The sequence below is a fragment of the Oncorhynchus tshawytscha genome, linkage group LG33 (assembly GCF_018296145.1).
Source record: "Oncorhynchus tshawytscha isolate Ot180627B linkage group LG33, Otsh_v2.0, whole genome shotgun sequence".
Lineage (NCBI taxonomy): Eukaryota > Metazoa > Chordata > Actinopteri > Salmoniformes > Salmonidae > Oncorhynchus > Oncorhynchus tshawytscha.
This window is the reverse complement of record NC_056461.1, coordinates 29,810,053-29,829,498: the sequence shown is the minus strand read 5'-3', so window position 1 is coordinate 29,829,498 and position 19,446 is coordinate 29,810,053. Positions and strand designations below refer to the sequence as shown.

Here is a 19,446-nt window from a genome sequence, read left to right as displayed (position 1 = left end):
ATCCGCTTTAACAGATTGATTTACTATCCGATTTTATTAATACCGGATCATGCAATGACATTTCATGCCATGTCACATCAAACATTCATTCATTACTGATGCCGCGTGGAAATAATCTTAGTAAACCCAGAAGACACTTCAATAACAGCTTGTCTGAACTGTTGTCCCTGTCCTCACGCTCTCGTCTGCGAGGAAAAGCTGGTTAAGATCTGTGACTTTGGCTTGGCCCATGACGTCATGAACAACTCCAACTACATAGCCAAACGCAGAATGAGTTCTTTAAGATATATATAAGGTATTTTACTTTATTGAACAGAGATAGAGAGGATGAGAGTGAGGAAAGAGGTTGTGTCAAAGGGCAGTAGTGTCACGGCTGGCTGAAGGACTGGACCAATTAGCATGGTAAGCGTACATTTGAACTTTATTTAAAAATGATGCTGACAAAACGAAGAAAAAAACTAACCGTGAAGCTTTGGGCTATGTGCCCTGAACAACTACACAGTTAACTTCCCACAAAACAGGTGGGGGAAAAGGGTACCCAAGTATGGTTCTCAATCAGAGACAACGATAGACAGCTGCCTCTGATTGAGAACCACACCCGGCCAACCACCTGGAAATAGAAAATCACAGAACATAGAACATAGACTGCCCACCCAAATCACACCCTGACCAAACCAAAATAGAGACATAAAACGCTCTATACGGTCAGGGCGTGACAAGTAGGCTGGATTTGAACCTATGCCAACAGTGTAGACGTGTGTCGGAGGCTGCCGAATTCCCGCCAGACCAGCTACCGTAGCCTACAAGGTAGGTTGACTTCATTTGTTTAGCTTTTATTGCAGTGTATTTGTGTACAGGCCATTTAAAGAAGTATAGTGTGTGTAGCAGGGGCACAACTTTAACTGGGGAATGTGATACAAGACCAGGAAACGGTGTGCTTTAGGACCATGCGGATGCCTCCGAGGGGTCGGATTGACTGTTTGGAGTGTTTATCCGACTGGATAAAAAAAATACAGTACCAGTCAAAAGTTTGGACACACCTAGTCATTACAGAGTTTTTCTTTATTCATTACAATTTTCTACATTGTAGAATAATAGCGAAGACATCAAAACTATGAAATATCACATATGGAATCATGGAGTAACCAAAAAAGTGTTAAACAAATCAAAATATATTTGATATTTGATATTATTCAAGGTAACCACCCTTTGCCTTGATGACAGCTTTGCACATCCTTGGCACTTTGTAAAAATTAAGAAAAACCCTTGAATGAGTATGTCTGTCCAAACGTTTGACCCCCCAGTCTGTACTAAGTAATGGAGGGGAAGAAACCATCAAACAGCCATTATGTTCTGAGGTGAAAGTGATTGAAACTGAAACACTGTTTTTATAAGGAACTTCCAGAAGTGTCACATACTTTGCGCAAACTATTTTTTTTTTGTCTTGTTGGTTCTGTACATCCTGAATGTAAAATATGTTTTAGGTAAAAAAGCTGACATCGAAAATGTTCTGAGGGTTTTTAAACACTAAAACTTCCCACTGGATTGAAGTTGATGTTGCCAGAATATGTTTGAGTTATGGGAAATCTGGGCTGCGGACTCTTTTCAACTGAGGTTTTTTTCTTGGCTTTTTTTTTTTGCGGTAGATCAGGAGAGGATGTGAAACAGCTTTCCCAGAGTCTTTATGGTATAGACAGTACAAGACTTTGGTCAGACTACCAAAACAATGTCAATTTGCGTCACTACCACAAACAGGTCATTTGCCACAACTACATCTGTAATTCTATATTACACCTGTCTTGACCTAAATTGGGTTACCTAATGTCCTCTATAGCTCAATAGGTTACCTAATGTCCTCTATAGCTCAATAGGTTACCTAATGTCCTCTATAGCTCAATAGGTTACCCAATTTCCTCTATAGCTCAATAGGTTACCTAATGTCCTCTTTAGCTCAATATGTTACCCAATTTCCTCTGTAGCTCAATGGGTTACCTAATGTCATCTGTAGCTCAATGGGGTACCTAATGTCCTCTAGCTCGATGGGGTACCTAATGTCCTCTAGCTCAATGGGTTACCTAATGTTCTCTAGCTCAATAGGTTACCTAATCTCCTCTGTAGCTCAATGGGGTACCTAATGTTCTCTGTAGCTCAATGGGGTACCTAATGTTCTCTGTAGCTCAATGGGGTACCTAATGTTCTCTGTAGCTCAATAGGTTACCTAATGTTCTCTGTAGCTCAATAGGTTACCTAATGTTCTCTGTAGCTCAATAGGTTACCTAATGTCCTCTGTAGCTCAATGGGGTACCTAATGTCTGCTGCAGCTCAGTGGATTACCTAACAGCACGCATGACTGTACGTCGCTTTAGATAAAAGCATCTGCTAAATGGCATATATTAATGTATGTCTCTGATATTGTACACATTCCTGCCACTGAAGTGGATGGCTCCAGAGAGTATCTTCCAGAACCTCTATGTTACGGTTTTCTTCTGGTGAAAGAGAGAAGGACCAAAATGCAGCGTGGTTATCTTTATACATCTTTAATAAAAGATGAAAAATATGAACAATTTACAAAACAAGAAACATGAAAAAACCAAAACAGCCCTATCTGGTGCAACAAACACAGAGACAGGAACAATCACCCACGAAATACTCAAAGAATATGGCTGCCTAAATATGGTTCCCAATCAGAGACAACGATAAACACCTGCCTCTTGATTGAGAACCACTCTAGGCAACCATAGACTTACCTAGAATACTATACTAAACACAACCCCATTAATCTACAAAACCCCTAGACAAGACAAACACATAATCACCCATGTTACACCCTGGCCTAACCACAATAATAAAGAAAACACAAAATACTAAGGCCAGGGCGTGACACTCTACAGAACCTTGAGTGATGTTTGGTCTTTTGGCATTCTGCTTTGCGAGATCAAATCAAATCAAATGTTATTAGTCACATGCGCCAAATACAACAGGTTTAGACCTTACAGTGAAATGCTTACTTGCAAACCCCTAACCAACAATGCAGTTAAAAAAATATGAAACAAATACAAATAAGAAATAAAAGCAACAAGTAATTAAAGAGCAGCAGTAAAATAACAATAGCAAGACTATATACAGGGGGGTACCGATACAGACTCAATGTGTGGGGGCACCGGTTAGTCGAGGTAATTGAGGTAATATGTACATATAGGTAGAGTTATTAAAGTGACTATGCATGGATGATAACAACAGAGTAGCAGATGTGTGAAGGAGGGGGGAATGCAAATAGTCTGGGGAGCCATTTGATTAGATCTTCAGGAGTCTTATAGCTTGGGGGTAGAAACTGTTTAGAAGCCTCTTGGACCTAGACTTGGCACTCTGGTACCGCTTCCCATGCAGTAGCAGAGAGAACAGTCTATGACTAGGGTGGCTGGAGTCTTTGACCATTTTTAGGGCCTTCCTCTGACACCGCCTGGTATAGAGGTCCTAGATGGCAGGAAGCTTTGCCCCAGTGATGTACTGGGTCGTATGCACTACTCTCTGTAGTGCCTTGCGGTCGGAGGCCCGAGCAGTTGCCATACCAGGCAGTGATGCAACCATTCAGGATGCTCTTGATGGTGCAGCTGTAGAACTTTTGAGGATCTGAGGACCCATGCCAAATCTTTGCAGTCTCCTGAGTGGGAATAGGTTTTGATGTGCCCTCTTCACGACTGTCTTGGTATGCTCGGACCATGTTAGTTTGTTGGTGATGTGGACACCAAAGAACTTGAAGCTCTCAACCTGCTCCACTACAGTCCCATCGATGAGAATGGGGGCGTGCTCTGTCCTCTTTTTCCTGTAGTCCACAATCATCTCCTTTGTCTTGATCACATTGAGGGAGAGGTTGTTGTCCTGGCACCACACGGCCAGGTCTCGGACCTCCTCCCTACAGGCTGTCTTGCCGTTGTCGTTGACAGGCCTACCACTGTTGTGTCATTGGCAAACTTAATGATGGTGTTGGAGTTGTGCCTGGCGTGCAGTCATGAGTGAACAGGGAGTACAGGAGGGGACTGAGCAGGCACCCCTGAGGGGCCCCTGTGTTGAGGATCAGCGTGGTGGATGTGTTGTTACCTACCCTTATCACCTGGGGGCGACCCTCTTTATCCTAGGTAAATAGAATATTCTCTGCATATTACGGATGTATTTTAAGTTATTGCAACTAGAGATCATTTATGAATACATGTCTTGATATTAGGTATGTGCTCTGTTTTTGCCTAACTTCAGGAGGAACGCCCTATCCTGACATTCCCGTGAATCAACAGTTCTACACTGCATTGAAGAGAGGCTATAGGATGCCCAAACCCACTCATGCTACAGACAAGATCTGAGGCCTCATCCGTCTCTCTTTGTCTGTAGGAATGTTTGTGGTTGTAAGTAAAACATAGGACAAGGTGACATTAACTCTGCGTTTGATGATGTGAGCTATGTGTAAGTGTTGATGAGAAATTGGAGAAGAGGCCACAGTTCTCCTCTCTAGCTCATTCGATGGGAAACCTGCTGACTAAGACTTACAGAAAGGTAAAGACAACCATGATAGATCATCCTCAACACTATGGCGTTAATATGTTGATTTCTCATGTATATCTACAATTAGTAGATACATATTATTTCCAAACCCGTCCAAGAAATACACCCAGGTGAATAAGAGCTTTCCCGAAGAGTGACCACGCTGTAGTCAAAACCAAACCTAGACCAGCAGGGAACCAGTCTCCTCGGGGGATCTAGGAGGGCAGAAGACAGGAGAGACCTGGGAGGAGGCTGGCCCCTCCCAGACTGAATACATCATCAACATCCCAGATATCCATGCAGTCATAGAGGCAGAAGCAGGAGGTGGTGAGGTGCTGAACACCGCCACACAGAGTACATCAAGGTAACATAGGACGTTCTCTCCACAGAGTGTGTGTCTAATCTGTAAACCCTGTGGCTGCCAGTTTGCCACAGGGAGTGTGACTGTGTGAGTCAGGGGCAGCATTTGACGATTGCCCAATTCTGCACTGCCTCATGTCATGGCAGCTTTCCTTCAAAGCTTTTTGGATGTTGGGTTTTTGTTTCTTGCTTATTGTTATCAATAATTGGTCAGTGACACTCAGGCTTACGATAACACCGTTTATTGATTTTCCTCTGAGAGTAATAAAGCCGTAATAAAGTAAAACCACTATTTTTTTCTACCTTCCATTAATAGCATGACTGACCATTATAATACTGATACAGCCTCCCTAGTTGAGCCAGAATCCTTCCTAGAAGAGCCAGTAGGCAGCACAGAGGAAGAGGTACAGTTGAAGTCGGAAGTTTACATACACTTAGGTTGGAGTCATTAAAACTCATTTTTCAACCACACCACAAATGACTTGTTATCAAACTAGAGTTTTGACAAGTCGGGTAGGACATCTACTTTGTGCATGACACAAGTATTTTTTCCAATAATGTTTACAGACAGATTATTTCACCTATAATTCACTGAACCCCGTTACCCATTGGGTCAGAAGTTTACATATACTAAGTTGACTGCCTTTAAACAGCTTGGAAAATTCCAGAAAATGATGTCATGGCTTTAGAAGCTTCTGATAGGCTAATTGACATAATTTGAGTCAATTGGAGGCCTACCTTCAAACTCAGTGCCTCTTTGCTTGACATCATGGGAAAATCAAAAGAAGTCAGCCAAGACCTCAGAAAAAAATGGTAGACCTCCACAAGTCTGGTTCATCCTTGGGAGCAGTTTCCAAACGCCTGAAGGTACCACGTACAAACAATAGTACGCAAGTATAAACATCATGAGACCATGGAGCCGTCATACCGCTCAGGAAGGAGACGCGTTCTGTCTCCCAGAGATGTATGTCCTTTGGTGCGAAAAGTGCAAATCAGTCCAAGAACAACAGCAAAGGACCTTGTGAAGATGCTTGAGGAAACAGGTACAAAAGTTTATATATCCACAGTAAAACGAGTCCTATATCGACATAACCTGAAAGGCCGCTCAGCAAGGAAGAAGCCACTGCTCCAAAACCACCAAAAAAGCCAGACTAAGGTTAGCAATTGCACATAGGAACAAAGATCATACTTTTTGGAGAACTTTCCTCTGGTCTGATGAAACAAAAATAGAACTGTTTGGTCATAATGACCATCGTTATGTTTGGAGGAAAAAGGGGGAGGCTTGCAAGCCGAAGAACACCATCCCAACCGTGAAGCATGGGGGTGGCAGCATCATGTTGTGGGGGTGCTTTGCTGCAGGAGAGACTGGTGCATTTCACAAAATAGATGGAATCATGAGGCAGGAAAATTATGTGAATATATTGAAGCAACATCTCAAGGCATCAGTCAGGAAGTTGAAGCTTGGTCGCAAATGGGTCTTCCAAATGAACAATGACCCCAAGCATACTTCCAAAGTTGTGGCAAAATGTCTTAAGAACAACAAAGTCAAGGTATTGGAGTGGCCATCACAAAGCACTGATCTCAATCCTATAGAAAATGTGACTTCAACTGTATCTGCCCTCACACAAGAAGATTGTCTCTCCCAGTCTCCATGCATCCCTGAAGTGGAGGAGAGTTTCCTGTAGCCTCATTAGGGAGCTGATGTTAGAGGAGTCTATTATACAGAACAATGTTGCACATGACAATGTGTGTTAGTTAAACACGAATGTTGCAGGCCCTTTTAGGAAACATTATCTGGTTATTATTTTTTCTCGTCATTATTTTTGTATATTAGGGATATATACCTGCTTTCCCCAGTAACTATTCCCCAGGTCATTGCTGTAAATGAGAATGTGTTCTCAGTCAACTTACCTGGTAAGATAAGGGTAAAATACATTTTAAAAAATGTAAAAAAGGTACTTTTTCCATTTTCATTTTATGATTTACAAAAACAGGGTAGCCTAGTGGTTAGAGCGTTGGACTAGTAACCGGAAAGTTGCAAGTTCAAACCCCCGAGCTGACAAGGTACAAATCTATCATTCTGCCCCTGAACAGGCAGTTAACCCACTGTTCCTAAGCTGTAATTGTAAATAAGAATTTGTTCTTAACTGACTTGCCTAGTAAAATAAATAAAAAATGTCAATGGAAATTGTCATTATTATATGCAATTGTTATCTAATCGAAGTTGTCAAATTGTAAAGAAAAGTATATTTGAAGAGAGAATACATAATTTATATAGAATGTACAGATGTAGGATCTTAATTTGATCATCCTGTTGCAGGAGAACGTGTAGTGTATTTGAGGTTTATCTGAGTTTTTTTTATTTCCACTTCAAATTTCAGACTTGATTTTCCCATACAAAAAATGTATCAACCCTTACAAAAATGTCCATTAATTATAATCCACATAATAATTCACATTTCCTGTTGCTAATAATTCACATTTCCTGTTCACATTTTCTGTAAGTTTGCAGTAATGTAACTCTTATATTTGCCCCTCTCATTCTTATCAAATGCCTTACCAATTTAAAACTAAATTAAGTTTTGAATTATTGATTAAAAACATTAAGCACTACATTTTTATTTAGCATTTATTTTGACAGGGAGTCAATGCTGAGACCAAGGTCTATTTAACAGATGAGCCTTGTATAGCACAACAATACACATCAAAATACAATATGCACCTTAAACGTCACATTCATATACACATTAAAATAGACGTTATTATACACAACAATACACGTTAAGCAAACACAATCATAAACAGACACATTCTTCAGTGAAAAGGTCCCCTAACAACCTAGAGGCACCAGTTCTTCTCATTCTAAAGTGTATTCTAGATCATTCCACACGTAAGGTGCAACAAAACTAGAAGCAGGTCTACCCAATCCAAAGGTTCTCATGCTATTTGTTGGTCAGGGATGTTCCATCAGGTTTCAGTAGCATATTAAAGACACTGATTGTAAATGTCAGAATTCATTTGTTTCATAAATAGTACAAAATATCTTTGTTGTGCCTAATCTGTTTGCCTGGCTAGAGCATTGTCTTCTACAGAATACTGTTGAACTTCCAGCTCTGTACTGAAAGGTCTATGGCTAGTGTCCTTGAGTGTCAACTCAAACACATTGAAAGGGCATTTGATACTTCACATGCAATTTCTTGATGTATTAAATGACATAGTTTTCATGATGTTTAAATGATTTTTTTGAATGTCTTTGAAAATCAAATGAAGTGCCTTTATTGTTCAGAATTGTGTCCTCTTTCAATTTGTGCTCTCTGTATTGTATAAATCTTTGTTTGTACTGTACCTATATAACAAAGCAATGCAAGGTGTATATGCACTTTGCAATACTGTAACCGTTGTTTTCCCTGTTCTGTTCGGTATCCTACGTAATAGTAAGATGGAATGACACGCGGTGAGGGACGATTCTGAATAAGCTGAAGAATGCTGCCTATCTAAGCTTCTTAGATGGGAAGGGAGAAAAAAAAGTACACATCTATTTTGAATGAACTCCCTATATTAATTGACATGCTTACATTGCTACACAGCAAATGTACTGCAAGGTGTTTCAGTGGAATTTGACTTATTTCAAATACATGTCATAAAAATGTTTACTCTTATTTCCACTCATGTCTAACTTAACTGGCCGTCTGTAAATACGTTGTATAAACATTGTTATACTTTACTAAAAGACAGCGACTCATCCATCAAAAGAATTCAGAACACACAAACTACTTTAATATGTACTGGCTGTAAGCACAGTGGGAGGTGAGTTAGGGGAAGTTGTAATGATATCAAGACTGACAAGCCACCCCAGTCAACCAGTTCCTTAACAACCCTTGAGTAGAGCGGACAGACTGCCCAGAGGACAGACATATAGACAGAGACCAACAGAGACAGTGAGAGGGACAGAATATGCTCTTCCTAGCCCTTTTCCTGGGCATCATGCTCTGCACAGCACAAGGTAAGCACATGAATCAATTTGAGACTGTAGGAAGTGTTTTAAAATCAGCTCCTTTGTTCTCTGAATGTTGTTCAGAGGATGTGTCATGATTTTGTTAAACCAACGAGACCTCATTTAAATCTCATGGTGCTGTCAATATTCACACAAATGTATCATATGTTCATGAGTTGTTTTGATATGTTTTTTAAATGCCAACTTTTTTTGTGTTTTGCATTGATAAAATTGCCATCAAAACAGTCAAATACATTTGTTTAAAATATTTAACAGAATAGATGCATGTGATTTAATCTTAATTACATTTTTATGACAATTCATCTTTTTTTCCCCAAAAATGTAACCATGGATGTAACAGAATTTGGACTCAAATGGATAAAATGTCATAGTGAAGACTGTTACAGTGAGAGCAGGTGTTTAGCTTTGTGGGTTCTGGCATCTGAGAGCAGGGGGGACAGGGGGGGTCACAGGGGTGGGGGGTAGACACAGAGCTAACAGAACATGTCCAGCTCCTGGTGGTTCCCCCCACTCCGCCGCCTCCCCAGAAAAAGCAGAAGTGAGAGTGGGATTGGGAAACAGGCACCCCGATGACCTGGATCCGTCCAGCAAGTCCCGAGCACAATGTGTTTCCTGGAGCTAGACGCTATCGGGGGTTCCGTTTAAAAAAAATTCCACACACAAAAAGACACATGCTTCAACCCTTCTTAGGAACACTCTCATTTCCCCTTTCTCCCTGAAAAAAAACACTCAAATATGAAATAGACAGAAAACCCTTTAATGCAATAATTATCTCTGGTGACGTTGATATATACCAAGAAAATAATTTTTATTACCACCTTTCTATGGATGATACCTAAGGCATTGAAATTGAAATAACTCATAATTCACCATATGATAAAATGATATGTCAGTAACAGCAAATTACATAACTCTGGTACTGAAGTGTTGGCATCATGCCTGACAGAGGAGAAATTCAAGACGATGCGCTTCACTGATTCAAAGTAAGTGGATTGTTTGATGTCCATTTTAGTATTTTATACAATACAAGTGAAATACTGTGTTGTACAGTCAAATAAAATGTATTTTTCTTGCAGGTTTGTTGCTTGGTATTAAAATGGGAAGGCTTCACTCAACAATGAGACAATGTGTTTCACCCTCTTTCAGGTGACAAAGAACCCCCTGCCAGTGAACCAGTTGGCATGACCATGGGGGACCTTAAACCAGTCTTCCTCCCAGCCAACCCAGAGTTCAGTCAGGCTCCCCCAGACCCAGTGGTAGCCCCTACGTCTCTATGCTGTGGAGTGGATGAGCTGAAACAGTTACTCTCCCAACATACCCAGGACCAGCGAGAAGCTGCTACCTGGAAAGAAGAGGTGGTCAAGGCGCTGTCTCAGCTGGTCCAGGAGCACAGAGAGGTGTCCAGCGGCCAGAGGGAGGTCATCAACCTGCTGAAAGCCATGAAGGACCAGGGAGCTCAGCACCTGAATAACCTGCAGAACCTGGGCAGACACCAGAGTCTTCTGGTGGAGAACCACCAGGCCCTGCTGCTGCAAGTGTCCCGCATCTCCACCCACCTCCAGGACCTAGCCAAGAAACCCAACGCTGCCAGCCAATGAGATGCTAAAATCTTAACCTGCATGAGACAGGCTGTCCAATCAGGGGGAATAAGCTTCATAACAAACTAAGCAGCAGTTCAATCCAGTTTCAGATTGTGGGCAATAACATGCTACTAAACCAAATTTGGTCAATAAGGCATACAATAGATAATGCATTGATCAAGTCAATTTGCTTGTATGGATTTAACAATTAACTGATGAACCAATCACAGTCTGATATCCCAATACTAAATCACATTATCTGATTTGTTTATTTTTTACTGTTTTAGATTATAACATCCATGATTGATTACCAATGTATAGTATCACTCTCTGAATCGCCTAAAAACCAAATAAACAGATTCAAAATAACAGTTATTTTACAAGTCTTCTTTGTGATGCGCCGCCATTTCCTGGTTGCTAAAATTCTAATACTTTACCTAATTTCAGTTAATGTGGCAAAACAAACAATGTAGAGAATCATGGTACAATCCAAACTGCAGTGAAATATCTTTTCAATAACCAACAATATTGTAATTTCAGCTGTTTGAAGATGGTGTACAAACTAGAAAGTAAAAGACGCAAAAACCAAACTTAAGAATGGGTGGCATAGAAATAGAGCACATAGAACAGATATAATGCGTCTTAGACTTGCTTTCAATGGGAATTACAGATCTATAACTCACATTTCTTTGTGAGTTTGGTGGGGTCGCCCCAAAAAAGTTACATATTGTAGCTTTAAATTGTTCTTCCTCTTCTGTCCAAGGTAGATCCTGTTCTATCTATCTGTCCGTCTCTGCATTTACTGCTGATGACTCAATTCCGTCTGACTATTACTCCACCCTCCTTATGCAAGGATGGATCAGTGTTATATTTTACAGTGGAGGTCTTTAAAACGTTCAAACCATTTTCAACCCCCACCCTGACAAACAATCTGTACAATAAACTGTTCACATATTTAGAAAAAATGTCATGATTGAAGTTGAAGATGAAATATATAAACGGAATAAATACAAATCAGTGGGGCATCCACTTGGATATGTTCATCCCTGAGAAGATAGGTTTTAGAGTTACAGTGTAGTTCATGTCGGGGTGTGTTGGGTCTCCGTTTTAGAGTTACAAAATGTGATAATTCATTGAAATCTATTATTACCGTAGTCTATGTCTATATTCCATGAAACATGTGAGGAACATATGAGGAAACATGTGATGGACATGTGAGGGATTGTTAATATTGATTGTTTATTCCTGGTTCTGTCTTTGGTTTGTTGACAGAGCGAAGTCCTCCAGTAATCAGGCTGAACTCTGTGTTGCTGAGGGAGCCTGAGAGGACTTTGCTTTTAGGAACGTTATTCACCTTGACCTGTGAGGGGGACAGCACAGCCACCTGGTCTACCACAGCGTTCAAATGGAGGTTCTCTAAACAGGGGAGTGTGATTACCACCAAGTACCTTACAGCAGACTTCACTGGCACATACAAGTGTGTGTATGACAACCAACCAGACCTGTTCTCAGAGGTCCACATCTATGTGAAAGGTAAGTGTTTTCATGACATGACATCTTTTATGGACATTGAGAGTGGGAAACGCGCTCTAGAAATGATAAATTATCATTATTATTATCTGTCCAGATGCCAAAGCCACGCACAACATTGTATGTTTATCAGCTAATATGTCACAAATTAAGTCAACATTGCTCAACCTGTTATGTTCCTTATAGATCCCAATAACGTCCTGGTAACCCCCCGCAACATGAGAGATGTTGAGGAGGGCGGGGATCTTCTCCTCTGTCAGCTGACAGACCCCAGTGCCACAGACATGTCCCTCCATATGGCCAACGGAGACCCAACACCCCCCGACATGAACTACACTGTCAATCCCAGGAGAGGGATCCTCATCAGACACCTTCTGACCAGCCACAGTGCAAACTACATATGCAGCGCAAAGATCAATGGGGTCACAACACGCTCCAAAGACATCACTATCAATGTCTTTCAAAGTAAGATGAAGTAGAAGTCTGTGCATTTTGTATTTTTTGGACATTGCATTGAGGTTATTAGTCCCAAAGCATCTAATCACATCTACTTCTATGTGTCTGTTCCAGGGTTGCGTTGGCCACCGTCTGTGTTAATTGAGGTAGATGGGTATGTTAGTATTGTTGGAGAGGAGCTCCTCATCCCCTGCATCACCAGTAACCCTAACCACTTCTACAACGTCACCTGGAAACACTCCTCCCTCAAAGTAAGTTAAACAGTAACCTGTCCTCAATTTCTATCATTAAATCATATATGTTTCCCATTAGCTTGTATGATACAGTATATGTCTGAAGATCTGAACTGATTTGTTGTTTTTTATATATTTTTTTATATATGCAGACATTGAACTTCTTTCAAAAAGTAATACAGGACAAGCAGGTCCACATCACCAGTACTGTGACTATCCCGGCTGTGACCATGTCTGACACAGGAAACTTCACCTGTACAGCCATCAATGAGGCTGGGGCCAACAGGTCCACCACCTACCTGGAGGTCGTAGGTAAGCATTAGGGAAAGGGGGTGTTGATCTAGCATCTAATATGTTTGGCTAGCATCTAATATGTTTGGCTAGCATCTAATATCTTTGGCTGGCATCTAATATGTTTGGCTGGCATCTAATATGTTTGGCTAGCATCTAATATGTCTGGCTAGCATCTAATATGTTTCGCTACATGGGAACATATTTATGTAAGCCCGCGAGATCAGGATGGTAGTACAAGGCTAGTGTTGATCTCCACAAACACCAAACATGGAAACCTGTTTTAAAAGTGAAACTCAGCTCAGCATCCTCAAAGGAAATTGTGGTGTGATAATTTAAAATGTTAAGTTTTGTTGAAGTTTGATCAAAATAATGTTCTCTCTGTTTGTCTTTCTCCCTCCTTCAGATGAGCCTTACATTAGGTTCATACCCCGCCTGTCACCCAATCTATACCAAAATGGCTCCTTAGTCAATGTGAAAGAAGGGGAGAACCTTGAGATAAGCATTCTGATCGAGGCCTATCCCCAAATCAAGAAGCATTGGTGGGACGTGCCCATGTCTCACAGTCACAACATCTCCACTCATGTCGACACATGGACCACCCAAGACAATAACAGGTCATTATTTTCCCAATAATTACCCTGCTTCTGAATGTGTATACCACATCATTTCTAAAAGATGCTGAATAAATACAGGAGCCGGTGCTGTTATTTGATCCTGTCCTGTCATCCTGTAGGTACGAGAGCAGCCTGCTGCTACACAGAGTCAGGTCTGAGGAGAGGGGCCAGTACACCCTCCACACCAGGAGCACGCGCCTCAACAGCTCCATCACCTTCAATATCCAAGTCTACCGTAAGATGTTTTATTCCAATGTGACCGGTCACACCGACTATCAAACTAGAGAGAAAATATGGAGCAAAACTGTTCCGTGTATTGTGAGAGTGACGTGATGATGACTTACACAGTGTGATGCTGTCTGTCCTCTCTGACTGATTAGAGAAACCCAATGCGATGCTCAGCCTGAAGAATTCTACCACCCTGATCTGCACCTCCTCTGGATACCCAGCTCCCACAATCCTCTGGTACCAGTGCCCAGGAATACAAAGCACGTAGGTGTAAAAACTGATGATGTAAAAAAGGGCTCTATATACTCAATTTGATTGATTGTAGGTTCTCTAACTGGATAACAATAAGCCAAGAGTTTTGCACAGTAAAATATGCAGAGAGAGCTGTTTCACTCTTAAATGAAATAGGCCTACTGTCTCTGCTCGTCTTGACGTTCCTCTGTGTTCAGGTGTGATGCGGACAATGACACCGTGGAGGTGCAGCCTCTCTTCACCAGCACCATGGAGGGGCAGAGTGAGCTGACCCTCAGTCCCTCAACTGAGGAGTTCACAGTGGAGTGTGTCACCTTTAACTTTGCTGGCAAAAATCGGGACATCTTCATATCGCGTAAGACGGCCATTACAGCTACATAGTATACTGCACAAACAAAAGTTTTGTGAGATTCTCACATGGCGCCGGTGGTCTCTTACTATGACTAGTACTGAAACAGCCACCGGTAGTGTTATTTCTCATTTCCCTGTTCAGTATTGAATAATGTCATGAGCTGACTTCAAGGGCATTCAAATGTACTGTGTTGTTTGCTATGTTTTAGATGTTGTTGCTGCCACTTCAAAAACATTTGTAATGTCTGAGCTGTTCACCCCCACTCTCATTGGAGCCACCAGCACATCAGCCCTTCTGTTCCTTCTGCTTGTCATCGTTCTGTACAAATACAAGCAGGTGAGCTGCATTTACTGACTCGTTCATTGGCTTTCACTGCCCAAATACATTTGCAGTTAGACCATTACACAACATATGTTTTCTCTCATAGAAACCCAAATATGAAGTCCGGTGGAAGATCATCGAGGCCAATGATGGGAATAACTACACCTTTATTGATCCTACTCAACTTCCTTATAACAAGAAGTGGGAGTTCCCTCGTGATAAGCTGAGGCTTGGTATGTTTTATTGTCGTTTTGGGGGTTGAAACAGACATCAGTACATGAAACAGTAATGCCTGACTCTTCCAGGCCAGATTCTGGGAGCAGGGGCTTTTGGGAAAGTTGTGGAGGCCACTGCCTATGGTCTGGGGACCGATGACAACATGACCACCCGTGTGGCAGTAAAGATGCTCAAGCGTGAGTTAGCCTCCTCATACTGTTCGTAAACATCTTTAACCCTGCAGCATTGCTTTTAATTTACAGAAGGAAGTCAAAATGATTGTACAATACATAACTGCTATTGGATACATGCTGGCATGAAAGTAGTTCCCATCATAGATGAAGCAGTATCTCAGTAAATGCAATAATGAAAGAGCTGCTACTCCTCCTCAGCAAGCGCCCACTCAGAGGAGAGAGAAGCTCTGATGTCAGAACTGAAGATCCTCAGTCACCTGGGATGTCATGACAACATTGTTAACCTGTTGGGGGCATGTACTCAAGGAGGTGCGACAAACTCTTTTCTGTACTTGCATTTCCATAGAAGAAGGTAACATGACTTGTTGGGTGAGTTTCATTAGTTAACCAAATAGGTAATCTCATTGTTGTGTTCGACCACAGGCCCAATGCTGATGATCACAGAGTACTGTAGCCATGGCGACCTGCTGAACTTCCTGCGTGGCAAAGCCAAGCTGTTCCTGGACTCCATCCTGAGTGGACCAGGGGTTCCAGGGGATAGTGATCACTACAAGAACACATGTAGCCAGGAGTCTCGTGTCAGGAGGTGGGCTGAACGATCACTAACATGCCTCTAGTCTCAACTCACTCTCCTTTCTCCATTCTCCCACCAGACATGGTTTCTGGGTTAGTGAAAGTGCACCAAAACGAGAAATAGATGTGAGGCACAAGTTTCAGTCTCCACACACCACACACGTTTTATATACCGTCAACCAGCTGACAATGCTTTGTATTCATCTAGCCAGTGAACTCTCCTGCCCTCATTTTATGAATTGCTCTCTGTGGTGCCGTATCAAAATCTACATTCTATACTAACAAGGCATTCATGCCTCTTGACGCACGTCATGGTCTCTACGTTATCACTGACCGTACATTTGAATTTCTACACAGAATACACTGAGTGTACAAAACATTAGAAACACCAGAACAGCCTCAATTGGTCGGGGCATGGACTCTACAAGGTGTTGAAAGCGTTCCAAAGGGATGCTGGCCCATGTTGACTCCAATGCTTCCCACAGTTGTGTCAAGTTGGCTGGATGTGCTTTTGGTGGTGGACCATTCTTGATTCACACGGGAAACTGTTGAGCGTGAAAAACACAGCAGCGTTGCAGTTCTTGACACAAACCGGTGCACCTGGCACCTACTACCACACCCTGTTCAAAGGCGCTTCATCGCCTGAATGGCACACATACACAATCCATGTCTCAAGGCTTAAAAACCTGTCTCCTCCCCATCTACACTGATGTAAGTATATTTAAGAAGTGACATCACTAAGGGATCCTAGCGTTCACCTGGATTCACCTGGTCAGTCTATGTGATGGTAAGAGCAGGTGTTCTTAATTTTTTTACCTTTATTTAACTAGGCAAGTCAGTTAAGAACAAATTCTTATTTTCAATGACGGCCTAGGAACAGTGGGTTAACTGCCTGTTCAGGGGCAGAACGACAGATTTGTACCTTGGTGGTTTGAACTTGCAACCTTCCGATTACTAGTCCAACGCTCTAACCACTAGGCTACCCTGCCGCCCCAATGTTTTGTCCACTCAGTGTAACTGTCCAGTGTAGACCGTATAGTAACCAGTCCTTTATGTGTCTGCAGTGACAGTGGGATCTCCTGCTCCAGCTCAGACAACTACCAGGTCATGCATCCAGCGCAGAGGCCCAAATACTGCCCTATGGGTAATTAACATCCATCGACACACTGCAGTAACACGGAGAGGGTTGTGGAGTGGAATGGCGTTATACACTCTTCCTCGATCTTTCTCTCTGTCTCTCTGCTAGGTTATGGAGTGAAGGGTGGTAATATACACTGTTAAGTGTCATATAGTCTCTCTCTTCCTCTCTCTCCGTCATAGGTTCTTTATGTGAGGATCCAGAGACAGACACCTGGTCGCTGGACATAGAAGACTTGTTGAGGGTCTCCTATCAGGTGGCTCAGGGAATGGACTTCCTTGCATCCAAAAACGTAATAGAAAAATGGAATTGTAATTTAAAGTCAACTCATGTAGTGTAACATGCAGATTGACACATGACTATATGAGTGAAACCAATGTTGTCTTTGCAGTGCATTCACAGGGATGTGGCCGCTAGGAACGTCCTATTGACCGATGACCACGTGGCTAAGATCTGCGATTTTGGGCTCGCTCGAGACATCGAGAATGACTCCAACTATGTGGTGAAAGGAAATGTGAGTTAATAAAACAATATAAAGAAATAAAGAAATCACTTTAGTTAAGGAATCTCAGATTCTCCAATGATTGTGAACTATGTTTCTTCCCAGGCCCGTCTGCCAGTGAAGTGGATGGCCCCCGAGAGCATCTTTGACTGTGTGTACACAGTGCAGAGTGATGTCTGGTCCTATGGGATACTGCTGTGGGAGGTCTTCTCTCTGGGTGGGTCTTTCTGGCACTTAGCATGGGTGCCAGTCTATCTGTTCGCTTGCCAATGAAAATGAAGTCGGCAAAAGCACAAACAGATCTGGGATCAGGCTAGGTCACTCTGGCACGTGATGACAAAAATGATGACTTATGTTGAATCAGTCTTTTAGAAAATATATATATTTTTTTTTCATAAATGTTTTGTTATTTCTAGGTAAGAGCCCATACCCTAATATTGTGGTGGACACCCGGTTTTACAAGATGATCAAAGATGGATGCCACATGTCACAGCCGGACTTTGCCCCTCCAGAGATGTGAGTATTATACCTCAAGATCGGCGAAAAGAGATGATGTAACCTGACAACCTGCTGCAGTATCTGAAACTGAGAGTTCTCCTCAGATACACCATCATGAAGATGTGTTGGAACATGGAACCAACAGTGCGTCCAACCTTCAGTACCATTGGTCAGCTTATCCAGAGTCTACTGCCTGACCAGCCAGACCAGGTCAGATGGACTTAAGTGACCCACGATTTTCTGTACTCCTAAAATGTATTTAGAAGTAAGAATAATATCATTTTGTGGATAAAATTGTTTGGGGACATCAACACTTTTTAAAAATTTGACACAAAGTATCCTTTCTTCTGCCAGACCTACAGGAATGTGCAGAATAAGACACCACAGCAGGAGTCAGGAGAGCAGAGTGACCAAGCTAAGATTAGTGAGGATTGTGATCAGACACTGAACCACGAAGAAGAGGAACAGCCCCTGTTGATGAGGGATAACATCTACCAGTTCTGCTGAGAGCACATCAGGCCGTCCTCCATTACTATACGTTCATAGATGACTGTCTGCCGGTCATAGCCAAGAGTTGGATGGACTAGACACACCAAATGATCCAAATGTCTTGACTCTCACTGTACAGAACATGGTTTTAGTGTCATACAGTACCTTTTTTACGAAGTACAAAGTCAAGTTCCAGTCAGCAACAACCGTTTTAAAAGGAACTAAGCATGTATGCCTTGAACATTTTATGTACAGAAAATTACCATAACCCCAGACATTATTCTACCCATTTAACTTTTATATTTACACAGATCAAGATATTTTACAAACTCTGATCGGACTCTGACAACTTAATGCCAGGTAGCTATGCATGGGTAAAAATCCCTAGGGGAACCCAAGTCAGGGAGAAAAAACAACATATTACAACCTGTGTGTTGTAATAATTGCATGATTTGCTCTATAACCTGTTAGTTTAAATGCCTTGACACAGTGATATATATAGGTCTGAGGCCGAGACAATAAGAAGATACAGTGATATATAGGTCTGAGGCCGAGACAATAAGAAGACAGTGATATATAGGTCTGAGGCCAAGACGATAAGAAGACACAGTGATATATAGGTCTGAGGCTGAGACAATAAGAAGATACAGTGATATATAGGTCTGAGGCCGAGACAATAAGAAGATACAGTGATATATAGGTCTGAGGCCGAGACGATAAGAAGACACAGTGATATATAGGTCTGAGGCTGAGACAATAAGAAGATACAGTGATATATAGGTCTGAGGCCGAGACAATAAGAAGATACAGTGGCAGAATAAATTCAACCACACCTTTGTTTCATCACAAAACCTCTGTTTGTGCAACTAGAAAAAAACATGTTGACTCACCCTACTTGTAGAGAAACACCAATGTCATCCTCCTCTTTTCCATGTTGAGGAAACGGTCTATAACTCTGTCATACAGTACACGCTTTTAGTTGTCCTAGGCTACCTGGCTAAAATGTTTGCTCGCTAGTCTAACAATGACAATTCAAGTTGTTTCTGTCAATGACGTTTTGCTTTTGAC

General features: G+C 41.8%; 1 protein-coding gene across 1 annotated transcript; it reads left to right on the top strand.

Moving 5' to 3' along the window:
- The first annotated feature begins 8,736 nt into the window (after window positions 1–8,736).
- On the top strand, window positions 8,737–19,093 carry LOC112230539 (macrophage colony-stimulating factor 1 receptor 1-like). The gene is made up of 22 exons (XM_042311602.1): window positions 8,737–8,896; window positions 11,761–12,021; window positions 12,205–12,483; window positions 12,589–12,725; window positions 12,860–13,019; window positions 13,405–13,615; window positions 13,735–13,850; window positions 13,996–14,107; window positions 14,293–14,450; window positions 14,656–14,783; window positions 14,875–15,001; window positions 15,074–15,181; window positions 15,377–15,487; window positions 15,602–15,764; window positions 16,816–16,895; window positions 17,072–17,181; window positions 17,281–17,403; window positions 17,497–17,608; window positions 17,808–17,907; window positions 17,994–18,099; window positions 18,244–18,880; window positions 19,039–19,093. The coding sequence occupies exons 1-21, from the start codon at window positions 8,848–8,850 to the stop codon at window positions 18,394–18,396; spliced, it is 2,904 nt and encodes a 967-aa protein (XP_042167536.1). The 5' UTR covers window positions 8,737–8,847; the 3' UTR covers window positions 18,397–18,880; window positions 19,039–19,093.
- The last annotated feature ends 353 nt before the right edge of the window (window positions 19,094–19,446 follow it).